The 16065-nt window shown below is 35.2% G+C and overlaps 1 protein-coding gene and 1 pseudogene across 1 annotated transcript; one reads left to right on the forward strand and one right to left on the reverse strand.

Moving 5' to 3' along the window:
- Positions 1–7522: 7522 nt before the first annotated feature.
- On the reverse strand, positions 7523–8593 carry LOC142640041 (uncharacterized). Its single transcript, XM_075814151.1, has 2 exons — positions 8100–8593; positions 7523–7841 (listed from the first exon to the last, which is right to left on the reverse strand). Exons 1-2 carry the CDS (start codon positions 8591–8593, stop codon positions 7523–7525), a joined length of 813 nt encoding a protein of 270 aa, XP_075670266.1.
- Positions 8594–13483: 4890 nt separating this feature from the next.
- Positions 13484–15694, forward strand: LOC142641475 (7-deoxyloganetic acid glucosyltransferase-like; annotated as a pseudogene).
- The last annotated feature ends 371 nt before the right edge of the window (positions 15695–16065 follow it).

Genomic DNA, 16065 nt, shown 5'->3' on the forward strand with positions numbered 1-16065 from the left:
ACAAATTGGCTTTAACCCATAGTTGGAGGACCATATAATTCAGGCTTCCTATTTATAGCACTTCCTACCCCTATTTCATTAAAACAACGAGATTCACTATTTATTATTTTTAAATATCTAATATTAGTTCTGCCCAAGCATTTCTTAATTAAAAGACTTGCTTCCTTTTTAAGAGTTGAAATGATCCATGTGGACTCGGGGCCGCCACATTTGGAGTAGTTGAAAAAAATTCCTATATAAATTCCTGAACATGGAATCTACTTATACAATAACACAATGATAATAATATGAAAAAAAAAAATTAAGACTACAAATTATTTCACAACTTCTTATCATAACTATAATATGGTAGGGGAGTAATGTTACTATTAGGATGTGTGCCCTTAGATCCTATTGTATGATGCTATGTATGTTATTATGTATGACATTATGTATGACTTAATGTTGTGTTTAATAAAGTTGTTTTATTATTATCTAGAAATAATGGTAACATGAATATTGGGACATTATCATATAGTCCATGAGATGCATTGTATGTGATTTATGTGATTTAGTCACAGAAGATGTAATCACAAGTTCCTTGTAAACTCAAAATGTAGTTCGTAGTCGGTGATGAAATTAGGCATTTCATTTGCGAAGACTATAACATATCAACTAAGATGATTTGTCTTGATCATGGAAATGGAGATTTCTAATTGGTATATTGATATGTTTTAAGAGTTAAGACATATTAAACTAGAACACTGTGAGATTTATTATTCTCCTAACGACTGTCAAATGAATAATAAACTCACGCCTTATATTTGCATAAACTCTTAATCCTGAGAGAATAATGGACTTGATCATGAGGTGTAGGTTGTTTTGATATATCAGGAGTGAGATCTAAAGTAACGGTCAAAACCTCAGTATGTTGGGCAGCCACATTTAGTGTTGATGGAACATATATTCTTAAGATGGAATTCAGAGTCTCTTAACGGAGATATAAAATATTCTCTTGAGATAAGTTTAATGGGTTCAGTTATTCAGAGAGTTAGACCTAATTACTTTAGTAAGGAGTTACTAAAGTATATATTTATGGAATTGGAATTCAGAGTCTCTTAACGGAGATATAAAATATTCTCTTGAGATAAGTTTAATGGGTTCAGTTATTCAGAGAGTTAGACCTAATTACTTTAGTAAGGAGTTACTAAAGTATATATTTATGGAATTGGATTTCATAAATATATGATAATAACCTTAAAGGATTAAACTGGGTACTCAAGGATAAAATGTAGTAATTTACAAAGTGACATTCTACATTCATGACTTTGTGTTACTACGAATATTTTATAAAGGGGTTGTATGTACAATAAGTCTTGGGATATAATTTATAAATAAGGCCTAGAATGCAATTATATTTATATAGTGGTATTAAATATAGTTAATGGTAACTTTAGACTTGTCAAGAGTTGACAGAAAAGCCCAAGGCCCATTGGAGCTAGTGTCTTATTGGTCCCTTTTGGTCCCACTCCAAGCCACACACTTAAATCCAATTGGAAATGCCCAAAAGGCCAGCCCAATTAGATAATCAGTTAGATACAAAGGGAGAAACATACAGAATTTTCTATAGAGAATTGTAACACTATTGCGAAGTGGTGTAAGAAGTGTTAGACACTTTGACATTCTCCCTTTGGAACTGATTGAGAGACCACACATCTTGGGCGTTAGTGGAATTAGAGTAAAGATTGAAAGTGTTCTCAAGTACTTTTGATCTTCGGTTTTGAAATTCACTGCTCCAAGGTACACTCTCTTATTCTCAAATTCTGAAACTTACATAGTGCATGTTAACATTTATGAATGAAGTAGATCCATTATTTTTCCGCTGCACATATGCATATTTCCATCAGTTACAAGAAAAAATTATTTTACAATATTTTTACAAACTATTGATTTGATCTGTTAAGGACATATTTTATGTAGTTGGCTAATCCTTTGACAAAACGCACTTTACTTGTATTTGGGTAGATATAGGATGTGTTTAATACTTCAAAGAACATGTTGTTCAAGTCTAGTATTAAAGCCAAGAAGACTGGACTAAGAAACAAGTGAAGAAAAGTTGTTCACTAAAGATGGACAGATAGCTCGACACCTGCGGACAGATATCTCAACAGCTACTTGACAAATAGCTATCTATCGAGGTTTAATGAGGCTCGACAGATACTATCTATCGAGGTTACAGAAATTTAGATTTCCAGATCTGATTTTCGGCCTATGCTTATGTATTTGTGTAAGATTTCTTTTTTCACAACCTTAGACATATGTAAGGCTTATTTTAGAGATCGTCACATAAGAGAATATAAGGAGAACATATGAAAAAGGTGACCAAACCTTATTCTCTCTAGAAAAAGCTACTGCGTCTTTGGGCCTTAGGGTTTTGTAACCAAGTGCTTCTTGATCTTCATTGTTAATGAAGTGAAGAACTTTGCAGCCAACATTATTATTCCTCAAGTTGGTGAGTAAGTTACGTACTGGAATTCATGCAAAGGAGTTAGTCACGTACTGGGATCCGTGCATAAAAAAGGTGGCGTTTATATATATATTGAAGAGTTCAAAAGTTCTAAAGCGGTAGAAGGTTTCTGCTGTAAGTTCATTTACGGGGATTGTAGAGTCTAGGGACAAAAGTTTTGTACTAAATCTAAAACTTCTCTTTACTATAGTGAATTACTTTTTGGGAAAGTTTCCCCCTAAGTTTTTTTACTGTGAAACTGGTTGGTTTCATTGGTTTTCTTGGGTTATCATATCTTGTCTTATCTATTTTTTCGCTGCATATGATTTTAACATGATATTGATGTTTATTTGTTTTAACAAGTTTTATGCATAATAAATCTAATTAACAACTTGGATTTAAAACTTGTTAATTCTATCAACCAGGGTCTAAATTTTCCAACATGATCAATTCTTACTAGTTGTCATATCGGTCGACCACTAACACAAATTTTTTTTTATTTACCAATAATCACTCATCACATTAGCAAATTTTTTTAAAATTTTGAAAAATAATTATAATTCTAGCATTTCCCTATAGTAGGGTGTGAGAGGAAGAGTTGTAAATAAGAAAACTACTCAAAATTTTCCACGTTAATATATGGCAAATAAGTTGTGAAATGGTTTGTGTTCTTATAATCACTCATTAATATTGCATCTCTTTTTTTTTTCTTTTTCTTTTTTTTAAGAAAACATTACTAACCACAATGAGAAGAAACAACATTGCATCTACCTAATAATAAAATATTTCATCTACCTGTGAAATTGTTGAAGGGACAAAGGATACGTCGTATATGGTGGGTTGGGTTCCACAAGAGGAGGTTTTGGCCCACGAGGCTATTGGTGGGTTTTTGATTCATAGTGGATGGAACTCTACCTTAGAGAGCATAGTGGTTGGGGTGCCCATGATTTGTTGGTTACTTTAACTGATCAACAAGTCAATAGTGTGTCTGTGAGTGAGGTCTGGAAGTTGGGAATAGGAATGAAGGATGTGTGTGATACAGTTATAGTAGAAAAAATGGTGAATCATTTGATGGAGAAGAGGACAGAGATTTTCATGAAATCAACTATTGAGAAGGCTATGTTCGCCAAAGAAAGTGTGACTAAAGGTGGGTTCTTTTTTACTTGTAATTTGGACCATTTGATCAAGGATATATGGTAAATGAGCATGACTACAACTAAATAGTATGTATTATCATTTCTTGAGTTGTTACTATTTAGAATTCTAGTACCAGGTGGAATTCCCTTGTAATTGCAAATTAAGAAAGATGATTCTATTCAAAATTTTATGGTAATAAATGTGGTGACAATTTTTTTTTTCTTTTTCATAATTAACGAACTCGTTTATTGTAATTAATGTATCATAAAAATGATTCCACTAATGAATCCATGTAAAGGATAAGTTAGTCTTTAAAAAAAATAAATTATTTTTATCTTTTTATAGATATGATTGAATTTCAATCTATGACATTCGCTCCATACGATTTCAAGAGTTTTTGTGTTTAATGGCTGAAATTCGCAACTCAAAAGAGGAGAGAGATAACACAAAGGCCTAGGTAGTAGTTAAAAATGAGAAGCCCATTTTGTTTTCTGTAAATAAATTCAATAGCCCATTTTGTTTTTGTCAAGAAAAGATGGCTTATTTAACACGTCTTCAAATCAAATAAAAATTCTAACTCTTAAACCTAAACCCTAAACCCAAGAACCTAGATCGATCATTATTATAAAAACCACGATGGGAAGAGCCACCATCAGCAGCTGCAAAATCGTTGAACAAGGTGTATGTATATATTAATTACAATTCTTCTTTAGTCCTTTATTCATTGTTTGAAATTTCTATATCAAACCCTGTTGTGGAATCCTAGAGAGAGAATGGTGTTAGGTATGCTCATGTGAATAAAGTCTCATAAATAATGATAAGAGTAAATGATTAATATAACATAATTGGAAAAGATTATCAATATCTCATTCTCAAATAGAGCTCGGACGGATTCCTTTTGTAGTTAGAATAGGGATTAGGTGCACGTATTTAGAACTCTTACAAGTAAGGATTTTGTAGTATTCTGTGTGCTTTTATAGATTGATAAATATGCAAGAGAAGGCATCTTTATCATATGTAAGATATGAATATAAATGAATGGTTGAAAAATGGCTCTGTAAACTTTTTTTATTTTTATTTTTTATAATAAAAGGTAGAAAGTTGTGAACAAGAATTAAAAGAATATTACTATAGGGCCATATTACTAACAACATGCGGAGTTAGAACTTTGAAAAATGGCTCTGTAAACTTTTTTTATTTTTATTTTTTATAATAAAAGGTAGAAAGTTGTGAACAAGAATTAAAAGAATATTACTATAGGGCCATATTACTAACAACATGCGGAGTTAGAACTTTATAATTTCGAGCTAGGAAGTTTACCAAGGATTTGGGAAGGAATTTGCAGACTAGCATAGTGAGAAAAAAGAATATCATAAGTTAACATGCGGTTGGAAGAAAATTGCAAACTAGCATCTCGACTTTTATAGACTCGATTTCAGTCTAAAATCGAGGGTTAAAGACTCGATTCCCACTTGGTGAGTTGGAAATATGATGCCAGATAGATCTAAGACTCGAGTTCTGAAAAGCAAAACTGAGTCTCTAAGACTCGATTTTGGTACTTGAAGAACAGCACACTTGAAGAAGAACAGGAAGGACGATTTGACGAAGAACAGAGATGAAGAATAGAGGAAGCATAGATCTGAAGAAGAACGATTTGAAGCTCCAAAGAACAGAGGAAGAACGAAGAACGTTGGAGCTTCGATTGGACGATTGAACGCTAGGTGGGTGATTGGACGATTTGGTCTTCAAATCTGCACAAAGAAGAACGCTGGGTTGGAAGAACGCAAGGAAGAAGAAGGAAAATAAAATGGTGAAACTCGAGTTCCACGTGGATTTTTTTCCACATCAGATGCCGCCACTAACAAATCGAGACTTAGAAATTTGAGTTTTATCTTGGAACTCGAGTTTTAGACACTCGAGATGCTAGTTTCCTACATTATTTTGAAACTTGACAACTAACTAAATTGTTTGATATTTAAGGTTATTTGGGAAAAAAATTAAAGGATTTGGTGGAACAGGTTCAAGCACTTACCTATTTAGCCAATTACAGTTGTACTTAGTAGTCTTACTGTAAGATATAAAACAAATTGATCACCATGAATAACATGTGTCCCTTTATCTACAACGATTTGTAAATGTCATGCATATTAACACGTTTTAGAATGACTTCATCTTCTAAAAAACATTTCTCATCCACTGTCTTTTCATCTAAGAGTAATTATTCAATATTTTGGAAGATCAATATATATGTGCTCTTGTCACATAATATTGAATCCAATTAATTAAATTGAATTGGGCTTATCTTTAATATTTTTTTAAAAAGAATCTTCTTTTATTTTAATGAGAGACTGTCACATCACCCACTAACTAAATAAAATGTGTGGATTAAACTTAAACTGTTAACTTATGGCTTCCGCTCTATGATAATTTCTCTTTATCATCAAACTTAGATACCAATTTGGTTGTTAGTGTAGGTGGTGCTCGAACTTCAAATCTCATATTCAACAAAAAAAAAAAAAAAAAAAAAACTTTACTAATTGAATTAACTAGAACTCACCAATAAGTTCGTCAAATTATTGCCACAACTTACACGAAAATAAATTATCCCCAAACTTACACATCATATCAATAATTAATGATAAGTCATAATCATTAATGACATGTTCCTTTTTAGCATGCATACTTGCATAAAAAATTATTACAGCATTAACATCTATTGTGCTAAAACACACTAAACGCTATTATAGCACACCAAATACAATAAAGAGGCCTCCATCTGGTGTGCTATTTAAAAAAGAAGTAGCACACTATAGTAACTAGAAAGTACTTATTTTTTCTAATCATTTCTCTCTCTCTTCTCATTCTTTTCAACAAATTCTCTCATATTTTTCAATCATTTCTCTTTCCTCTCTCTTGGTTGATTTATATTATTTTAATGGGCTGAATAAAAATATAAGAGATTAGATATTTGGTGAATTATGAAATTGTGTGTTAAAGTAGAAAAATAGTATTTTGACTCTTTGGGTGTTAAAGTAGCATTATTTTTGAAGAAATCAAATGCTGAATGCTTTTATCTGACATTATGTGTATTCTCATATAACAATAAAAAGAAGTACTCTTTTTAAGTAAGTAATTAATAAATAGAATTAATTATAAAAAATTAATAAAGTGTATTTTGGGTTCTTGTAGGCTTGCACCTCGATTTAGGACATGAATAAGAATAGAAATCATCTTTTTTTTAATTTCACGGTAATCTGTTTCAAAAGAAGTAGAAATAGTTCTAAAAAATGAAGACTGAAAGTCGGGGAATCATCTACAGTATTTTCTTTGGGGCTGAAATTTTGTTTTGTTTTTCAGTTCATCTGATGTTTCATTCTAAAAAAAAAAAAAAAAAAAAAAAAAAAAAAAAAAAAAAAAAAAAACCTGGTATATTTCTAACTTCGATACTTCTACTTTGAATGGACCATTTTAGTCAAGGACTATAAACTGTTCCATTAAGCACAGATGACCTTCAAAATGTTTACTTAATGGAAGCTCAATCAATAGACCAATTAATAATTTATTCAAGAAACACAAGACTTTTTTTTGATTATTTATTTCTTAAAGAAACACAAGAATAGAACGAAGATACGTAATTAATTAAGCACTCTAGGGCTTAATATGAGGAACCCCCTAGTTTTTTTTTTTCTTTTTTTGAGAAGCCACCCCAAAAAGAGGGGGAGGAGACTTTTATCACTAAGGAATTTTAGAGGAGTACACAGATACAATAACAAGGGGAATTTCCTCCATCCAAGCCTGGAAAGGGAGAAACTTACAAGCTGATCTAGCTAAACTATGCGCTACTCTATTTCCTTGCCTACGGGTATGACAAAATGATAAACTCTAAAAGGCTGTGGATAATTAGCTGATGTCTTTGATGATGTGACCGAAGCTTGAGGAATCCATACCACCTTTAGTGAGAGCTTTGATGATCACTTCTGAATCACCTTCTATTAGCACTTGGTTTAGACTTAGCTCTTTCGCGAAGCCAATAGCACTGCGTGCTGCCAACACTTCCACCATCTCTACAGATGTAGGTAGTGGAATAGTTTGTGTAAAGGTAGCCATTACATGACCTTGGTCGTTTCGAATAACACCTCCAAGACCAGCTAGATTCTTTTCTTTGAAAATTGCCCTGTCAAAATTTACTTTCACCCAATCCCTTGGAAGAGGGGTCCACCTAGCAATTCACGATGCCATCAGGGTAGCTTGGGAAGTAGATGAAGCTTTCTGAAACTCAAGCAAGTTGTCCGCAGCCAAGGCATTGATTTTTATCAGCAGGGTCACACTTTCGCCTACACGAAGCTTATTCTTGCGGGTCCAAATCAGAGACGTAGTCATGGCGAATAATTCCAAGAGGTTATTGTGTTCCTGGCAGAGCTGAATGACTTCCAACAAGGACTCGCAATTTTTGGTCATCTTTTTTAGCCAAGCAAACCTGACCTCCCAAACTGAAGAGAGCGCAGGGCACAACCAAAGAGCATGGTGCGTGGTTTCACTCTCAAGATTGCATCCTGGGCAGAGGTCTTCGTTGATAATTTTCCTTTTCTTCAAGTTAGCCCGTGAGGGCAGTGCATCAGACCCTGCTCTCCACAAAACAGTTTTGACCCTGTTAGGGACACGAAGACCCCAAACACCTTTCCATAATCTCCTGGTAGGCGTCAAATCCAAAGCTGAAGGTTCCCCCTTCAGCTCTTCCTCCATGAGCACTCTGTACCTCGATTTTACCGAGTATGTACCATCAGGAGAATGAGACCAAAAAATCTTTTCCTCGCATTCACAAAGGCTGAGTGGAATTGATTGGATCAGAGCAGCTTCGTGAGGCAAGAAGATGTTGTTAATGGCTTCGCTCAACCAGCAACGTTGGTCTCTATCAATTAGGACAGAGACACGGGCATCATTGCCCAGGAAATCCCTTGGTGACACCACCATCTTGTTATAAGGATCAGGGACTCAATTTTCATGGTAGATCCTAATCAAGGACCCATTTCCCACCCTCCATTGCACACCTTTCTTGATCACCTCTCTACCCTTTAGAATGCTTCTCCAGGCGAATGACCCATTACCTTCTTTAGCATAAAAAATGGAGCTGTTTGATAAAAACTTAGCTTTAAAAAATCTGTAAAATAGAGTGGTTTTATTGTCCAGCAGCTGCCAGACCTGTTTGGCTAGCATGGTGTCATTAAATTTTTGAAGCTCCTTAAACCCCATACCTCCCAAACTTTTTGGATGACAAAGAGAGCTCCACTTGGACCAGTGTATCTTTCTTTGATTTCCTCTTTGACCCCACCAGAATTTCCTTATCAAGACCACGATGTCATTGCAAAGGGCGACCGGAAGCTTGAAGCAACTCATGGCAAAGGTGGGAATTGCTTGAATAACAGCTTTGAGGAGAATTTCACGGCCTGCTTGAGAGAGAAGCTGTTCTTTCCACCTTGGAGCTTCGCCTCGACCCTTTCCTTGATGTAGAGGGATGGAAATATGCATGTATGCAGCGGAAAATAAAGGGATCTACTTCATTTACAATTGATAACATGTACTATGTAAATTTCAAAATTCTAGAACAAAAGAGCGTACCTTGGTGCAATGAAATTCAAAACAAGAATCAGAAGTACTCGGGAATACTTTTAATCTTCACTCCAATTCTACTTTACACCCAAGATGTGTGGTCTCTTAATCAATTTCAAAAGGGAGAATGATAGATGTCTCACTCTCACATACACATCATTTCACAATGATGTCTCTCTTTTTCACGTATAAAAATTCTGTATGTTTATCTCCTTATAACTGATTATCTAATTAGGCTGGCCTATTGGGCCTTTCCAATTGGGCTTTAGTGTATGGCTTGAAGTGGAACCAAAAGGGACTAATAAGACACTAGCTCCAATGGGCATTGGGCTTTTCTGTCAACTCTTAACAAGTCCAAAGTTACCATTAGCTATATTTAATACCACTATATAAATATAGTTGCACTTTAGGCCTTATTTATAAATTATATCCCAAAACTTTATTATACATTCAACCTATTCATATAATATTCGTAGTAATACAAAGTCATAAATGTAGGCTGCCACTTTGTAAATTACTACGTCTTATCCTTGAGTACCCAGTTTAATCCTTTAAAGTTATTCATTATATATTTATGAAATCCAATTTCATAAATATATACTTTAGTAACTTCTTACCAAAGTGGTTAGGCCTAACTCTCTGAATAACTAAATCCATTAAACTTATCTCAAGGGAATATTTTATATCTCGATTAAAAGACTATGAATTCTATCTTGAGAATATATGTTCCATCAACACTAAATGTGGCTGCCCAACATACTGAGATTTTGACCGATACTTTAGATCTCACTCCTGATATATCAAAAGAACCTACATTTCATAATTAGGTCCATTATTTTCTCAAGATTAAGAGTTCATGCAAATATAAGTCGTGAGATTTATTATTCAATTAACAGTCGTTAGGAGAATAATAAATCTCACAACGGTCCAGTTCAATATGTCTTAACTCTTAAAACATATCAACATACCAACTAGAAGTCTCCATTTCCATGATCAAGACAAATCATCTTAGTTGATATGTTATAATCTTTGTAGATGAAATGCCTAATTTTATCACCGACTACAAACTAAAATTCTGAGTTTACAAAGAACTTGCGATCTATATCTTCTGTGACTAAATCACATAGATCACATACTATGCATCTCATGAACTATATAATAATGTCCGAATATTCATGTTACCATTACTTTAGATTATAATAAAACAATTTTATTAATCACAACATTAAGTCATTCATAATGTCATACATAATAACATACATAAAATCGTACAATGGGATTTAAGGGCACTAATCCTAACATAAAGTAAGCTTGCTTTCTATATCTTCCTACTAGAGAGGGAAGGCCAAGGTATTTTTCATACTGTTTAATTTCTTGAACCCTTAGAGCCTCTTTAATCTGATCTTGAATGAGAGGTGGCGTGGATTTGTTGAAGAAAAGGCCAGTTTTGTCGCGGTTCAAGTGCTGGCCCGAGGCCTTCTCATAACAATCCAACAATTCTTGAAGTCTATGGCATTCATCAAGGGAAGCTCTGCAGAAGACCACACTATCGTCGGCGAAGAAAATGTGGGTTATGTGAGGGCCCTTTTTGCATATGGACACTCTCCGGATCAGTTTGGACTCCGCTGCCTTGTGCAATAGGTTTTGCAGGCCCTTAGAACAAAGCAAGAATAAGTATGGAGATAGTGGGTCACCCTGGCGGAGACCCCTTAAGGGATGGATTACTGGAGAAGGTTCGCCATTGATGAGGATAGAATAGCTGACGGTCGTAATGCACTCCATGATAAGATTAACCCATCTTGCATCAAAACCCATTTTCTTCATAATAGTCTCTAGATAAGCCCATTCGACCCGGTCGTAGGCCTTGCTCATGTCTAACTTCAGTGCCATGAATCCCGCTTACCCTTTTGGTGATGCTTCATGTAGTGGAGTGTTTCGAAGGCCATCAAAATATTGTCTGTGATGACCCTACCTGCCTGAAAGGCACTTTGGTTCTCTGAAATTACCGAGAGGAGAACAACTCTAAGTCTATTAGCAAGGACCTTTAAGACTATCTTATACACAACATATTATAGGCTGATCGGCCTATAATCAGTGATAAACTCAAGGGATTTGACCTTTCGGATCAGGGTGATATTGGTATTGTTAATTTCTCTAGGAATTTTGTAGTTATTCAAACAGTCAAGCACAACAGAGCAAATATCCTCACCAATTAATGACCAAAAGGAATGATAGAACAAGGGTGGCATACCGTCAGGGTTTGGGGCAGTAATGGGTTCCATCTGTTTGACAGCTTCATCCACTTCTTCCCTGAGAAAAGGTCTAAGAATCTAAGCATTCATGTCCTCCGTTATAGTAGGTGTTAGGTTCTAAGACCTTTAGGTTTAAATATATTAGAACACTAATTTGTAATGTTGGCAAACCATGATCAAAATGTTTTTGTCTTATTTAGACTGCTCAAAGTATGTGTCTTATATGTAAAGTTGGAATCGAGTTGCTGCAGAATTTACTGTGCAATTATGCCTAGCTCAATCGATCAAGAATTAGACTCGACCGATCAAAGGTCGTGCAGATTGTTTTTCTGCAGATTTTTCCAACTCAGCCCAAGCCCATTAAGGATTAGGGTTTCAGATCTTCTTCTCCCACTATATAAAGGAAACCCTAAGTATGTTCTTAAAGGCTTCTAGGAGAGAGAAGAGAGTACATCTTTTTGTATCTGGGGTTTGTATCCAAAAGCTCTCTAGAGTCTTTGTTGTTGTTGTTGTTGTTGCAGTGTATGTGAATCTCTTGTGAGATCTAGAGGTGTTTGCCTTCACATATACTTAGGGTTATCAAGAATCAAGATTATGTCAAAAACTTGATGATTATTCAGTTGCTGCCATAAGAGCTTAAAGATACACAAGCGGGAGTGCTTGTACTTGCTGGAGAATCCAATAAAGAAGGAGTTCATAGTCTCGAAGCTTGCACGTGGTCGTGTCAGTAAGTTTTCTACTAGTGAGTAGTAATAGGATGTTAGTAGTCTAAGTCGCTATTGTACAAACTTCAATTCTTTCATAGTGGATTCAGTTTTACCTTGAGGATAGCTAGGTTAAATCCTCCCCAAGTTTTTTACCGGTTTAGTTTTCCTAGGTCATCATATTATTGTATTCTTTATATTTCCGCTGCTTTGCATGATATGATATATTTGTGTTAACCTAGATCTGCATAATTTACCTAAGTTAATAACTTGGCTAAATAACTAGGTTAATCTGGTTGTTTTAAGGGGTCTAAAAACGTACAGTAGGTTTGACTGCCTCCAGAATCGCCGAAAAATCCTTCGACATGGATGATGTGAAAAGGGAGTGGTAGTACTCCCAGGCAATATCTCTAATCAGGTTGTCCTCTGTACACCACAAGTTGGAAGAGTTTCGCAAGCCAATGATTATGTTTCTTCTAAATCGGTGGGAAGCCTTATTGTGAAAAATGCACATTTCAGAGAAAGATGCACATTTTCCTTCAAGTGCATAATTTCGGAGAAAGCTGACGTTGTCGCTTATGCACTCGTCAAACTCCACAAAAATGCTCCTCCACTCATTTGGTAGCTTGAACACTTTTCCCCCCTTGAATATTTGGTAGTTTGAGCTTGTATCAACATGCCATCATCAACAAAGTAGCTATTTCATATATTGTTATTCCACCTTAGTTGATTTTTATTTTACAACTTCACGATGACAATTATGAAGATATACTTTAGATTAGTCACATATTTTCGGCCTGAGTTTTTTTTAGATGCTTGTCTTCTTAATAATTGAAAATTTTGGCTACATCTCTTTGGCTGGGAATCGTCAGGTCCTATCCTGCACCATCACTTGCCTGGGCTTTAGTATGATGTTTCGTCTCATTGCCACACGTTGTGCAACTTGTGATACCAAATAAGTTATAACAGACTGAGAATAAGTAATCATTCATAGAGCCCAGATGTGTAGGGTCTTCCAAGGTTTGCCCAGAGATTATGTTCCATGTGATATCTATGGCACCGAGGAAGCCATGCAAACCTGACAAATAAAACGAAGATTAGATTACGACAAAAAAATAAAAGTTATGTTAGAATTATAGACATTGGCATTTTATGCAGACAAAATTTCTCCCCAAGTACGTATGAGTATACAATGGCCACAATAGCAGATACCACAAACCACAAGAGCAGTTTAAAGGGTCACAACACCTAAAGAAAAGTGAGGTAAAACCACAAACCTAAAGAAAAGTATATGCATTTAGAGCCCTGACTGCCATATTTAGCAATTAGCACCCTAGAAGAATCCTAGATCGAGCTCACACAAGCATGGAACCTCTTGAATCAAAAGCTCCCCATGTTCTCATCTTTCCACTTCCAGCACAAGGACATGTCAACTCCATGCTTAATCTAGCTCAGCTTCTTTCACTTGCTGGCCTCAACATCACCTTTCTCAACACTGATCACAACCACAATCGCCTTGTCCTTCACACCAATATTCTACACCAGTTTGCATGTTTTCCTGGATTCCAATTCAAGACCATCCCAGATGGCCTTCCAGATGATCACCCACGAGCTGGTGACCGATTCATGGAAATATTTGATTCCATTAAATTGATAACTAAGCCATTATTTAGAGAGATGTTGTGTTCTAGTCAGTTAAATTCAGCTACTGGACAGCCAGTGACTTGCATTATAGCAGATGGAATCTTGAGCTTTCCTATTGATGTTGGCAATGAGCTTGGAATTCCAGTCATTCATTTCCGTTTAACCAGTGCTTGCCACTTCTGGGCTTGCTTTTGTATTCAAGATATGATAGAAGCTGGTGAACTTCCCATTAGAGGTAATCTTTCTCACTCTGTCATGTGGCATCCATTAGCAAATTCGTATTTGCTTTCCTGTTTAATTACATAAAAAAACTTTAAAATCTTTTTTATAATTATTTTAGTGACTATTGTTATTGGTCCGTAACAAACATTGTGTTATCAATAATTTCATTTAAGATACAGGCCGTCAAGAGTCAAGGCATTGCCCTCTTTTTTCGGCTAAGCTAATTGGATAGAGAAGACTAGATTCTTCATATGAGTTATTGATTTTATACTTATTGACATTCTTCAACACTAACTTGCAAAAAAAAAAAACAAAAAACAAACAAAACAAAACAAAAACCGGAAAACAGAAGAAATCTCATAGATATATTTGATCCTACCGAGAAATCATGATAGTTTACTTTGTTTCTTTCTTTTAAGTAGCCATGCCTTCATTTCTTGGTGTTGTCCTTGTCACAGATGATCACTTGTTTTGCAGAACAATTACAGGCTTTACATCTCACAATACTGTTTGAACATAGCTAGAATTTTCTCAGTTATAAAATATGAATAAATTTATGATTTTTTTATTATTTATTACGAATTAAAAATATTAGTGAAATTTGTTTCTAACGTTTCTTTCGTTTCTCCACAAAGAAATATTGAGTCAAATTTCCTACTAACGAGAAGTATGGTAACCACTCTAGAACATGAAGACATGGACCGCCTAATAAGAAGTGTGCCAGGCATGGAAAATTTTCTCCGAATCCGAGACTTACCTAGCTTTTGCCAAGCAAGCAACCTAGCAGACCCAGATCTTCAACTCGTTGCAAATACGACTAGGCAATCCCCTCGAGCCCATGCGCTCATACTCAACACGTTTGAAGATTTAGAGGACCTGTACTCTCCCACATTCGCACAAAATGTCCCAAAATTTATACCATTGGACCCCTCCATGCAATACTTAAATCTGAACTTGAATCCAAAACAACGTTGTTGCAATCTCGATCTCCAAACAGCCACTTCGAAGTGCACAGAAACTGCATGGTGTGGCTTGATGCTCAACCTTTGAAATCTGTAATATATGCAAGCTTTGTAAGCATTACAGTCTTGACAAAGGACAAGTTCATGGAGTTTTGGTATGGTTTGGTTAACAGCAAGAATCGCTTTTTATGGGCCATAAGGCCTGACTTGGTGATCCAAAAAGATGGCGAAGGTCAAATTCCTGTGGAACTAGTTGAAGGGACAAAGTATAGAGGGTATATGGTGGGTTGGGTCCCACAAGAGGAGGTCTTGGCCCACAAGGCTGTAGGTGGGTTTTTGACTCATAGTGGATGGAACTCTACCTTAGAGAGCATAGTGGCTGGGGTGCCCATGATTTGTTGGCCTTACTTTGCTGATCAACAAATAAATAGTAGGTTTGTGAGTGAGGTTTGGAAATTGGGAATAGACATGAAGGATGTGTGTGATAGAGTTATGGTAGAGAAAATGGTGAATCATCTGATGGAGGAGACAAGGGAGATTTTCATGAAATCAACTGCTGAGAAGGCTAGGTCGGCAAAAGAAAGTGTGAGTGAAGGTGGGTCCTCTTACTGTAATTTGGACCATTTGATTAAGGATATAAGGTTAATGAGCTTGGCTACAACAAAATAGTATGTACTATCATTTCTTCAGTTGTCATTGTTTAGAATTTTAGTACCAAGTGGTTTTCTTTAGTAATTGCAAATTAAGAAAGATGGCACTATTCAAATTTTTATGGTCATAAGTGTGGCGACACAATTTTTTTTTCCTAATTTTTTCATAATTAATGACTTGATTTATTGTAATTAATTTACCATAAAAATGATGCCACTAATAAATCCATGTAAAAGGTTAGTCCAATTTTATTTTTATTATTTATTTTTAAAATATGATAGTATTTCAAATTATGATGTCCGCTTCATATGGTTTAAAAAAAAAAAAATCAGCCTATAGTGCCTGCTCCATGATAATTGTCTTTTATTATCAAACCAAGATGCTAATTAGTTTTCACATTA

Source organism: Castanea sativa, chromosome 6 (genome assembly GCF_040712315.1).
Source record: "Castanea sativa cultivar Marrone di Chiusa Pesio chromosome 6, ASM4071231v1".
Taxonomy (NCBI): Eukaryota; Viridiplantae; Streptophyta; class Magnoliopsida; order Fagales; family Fagaceae; genus Castanea; species Castanea sativa.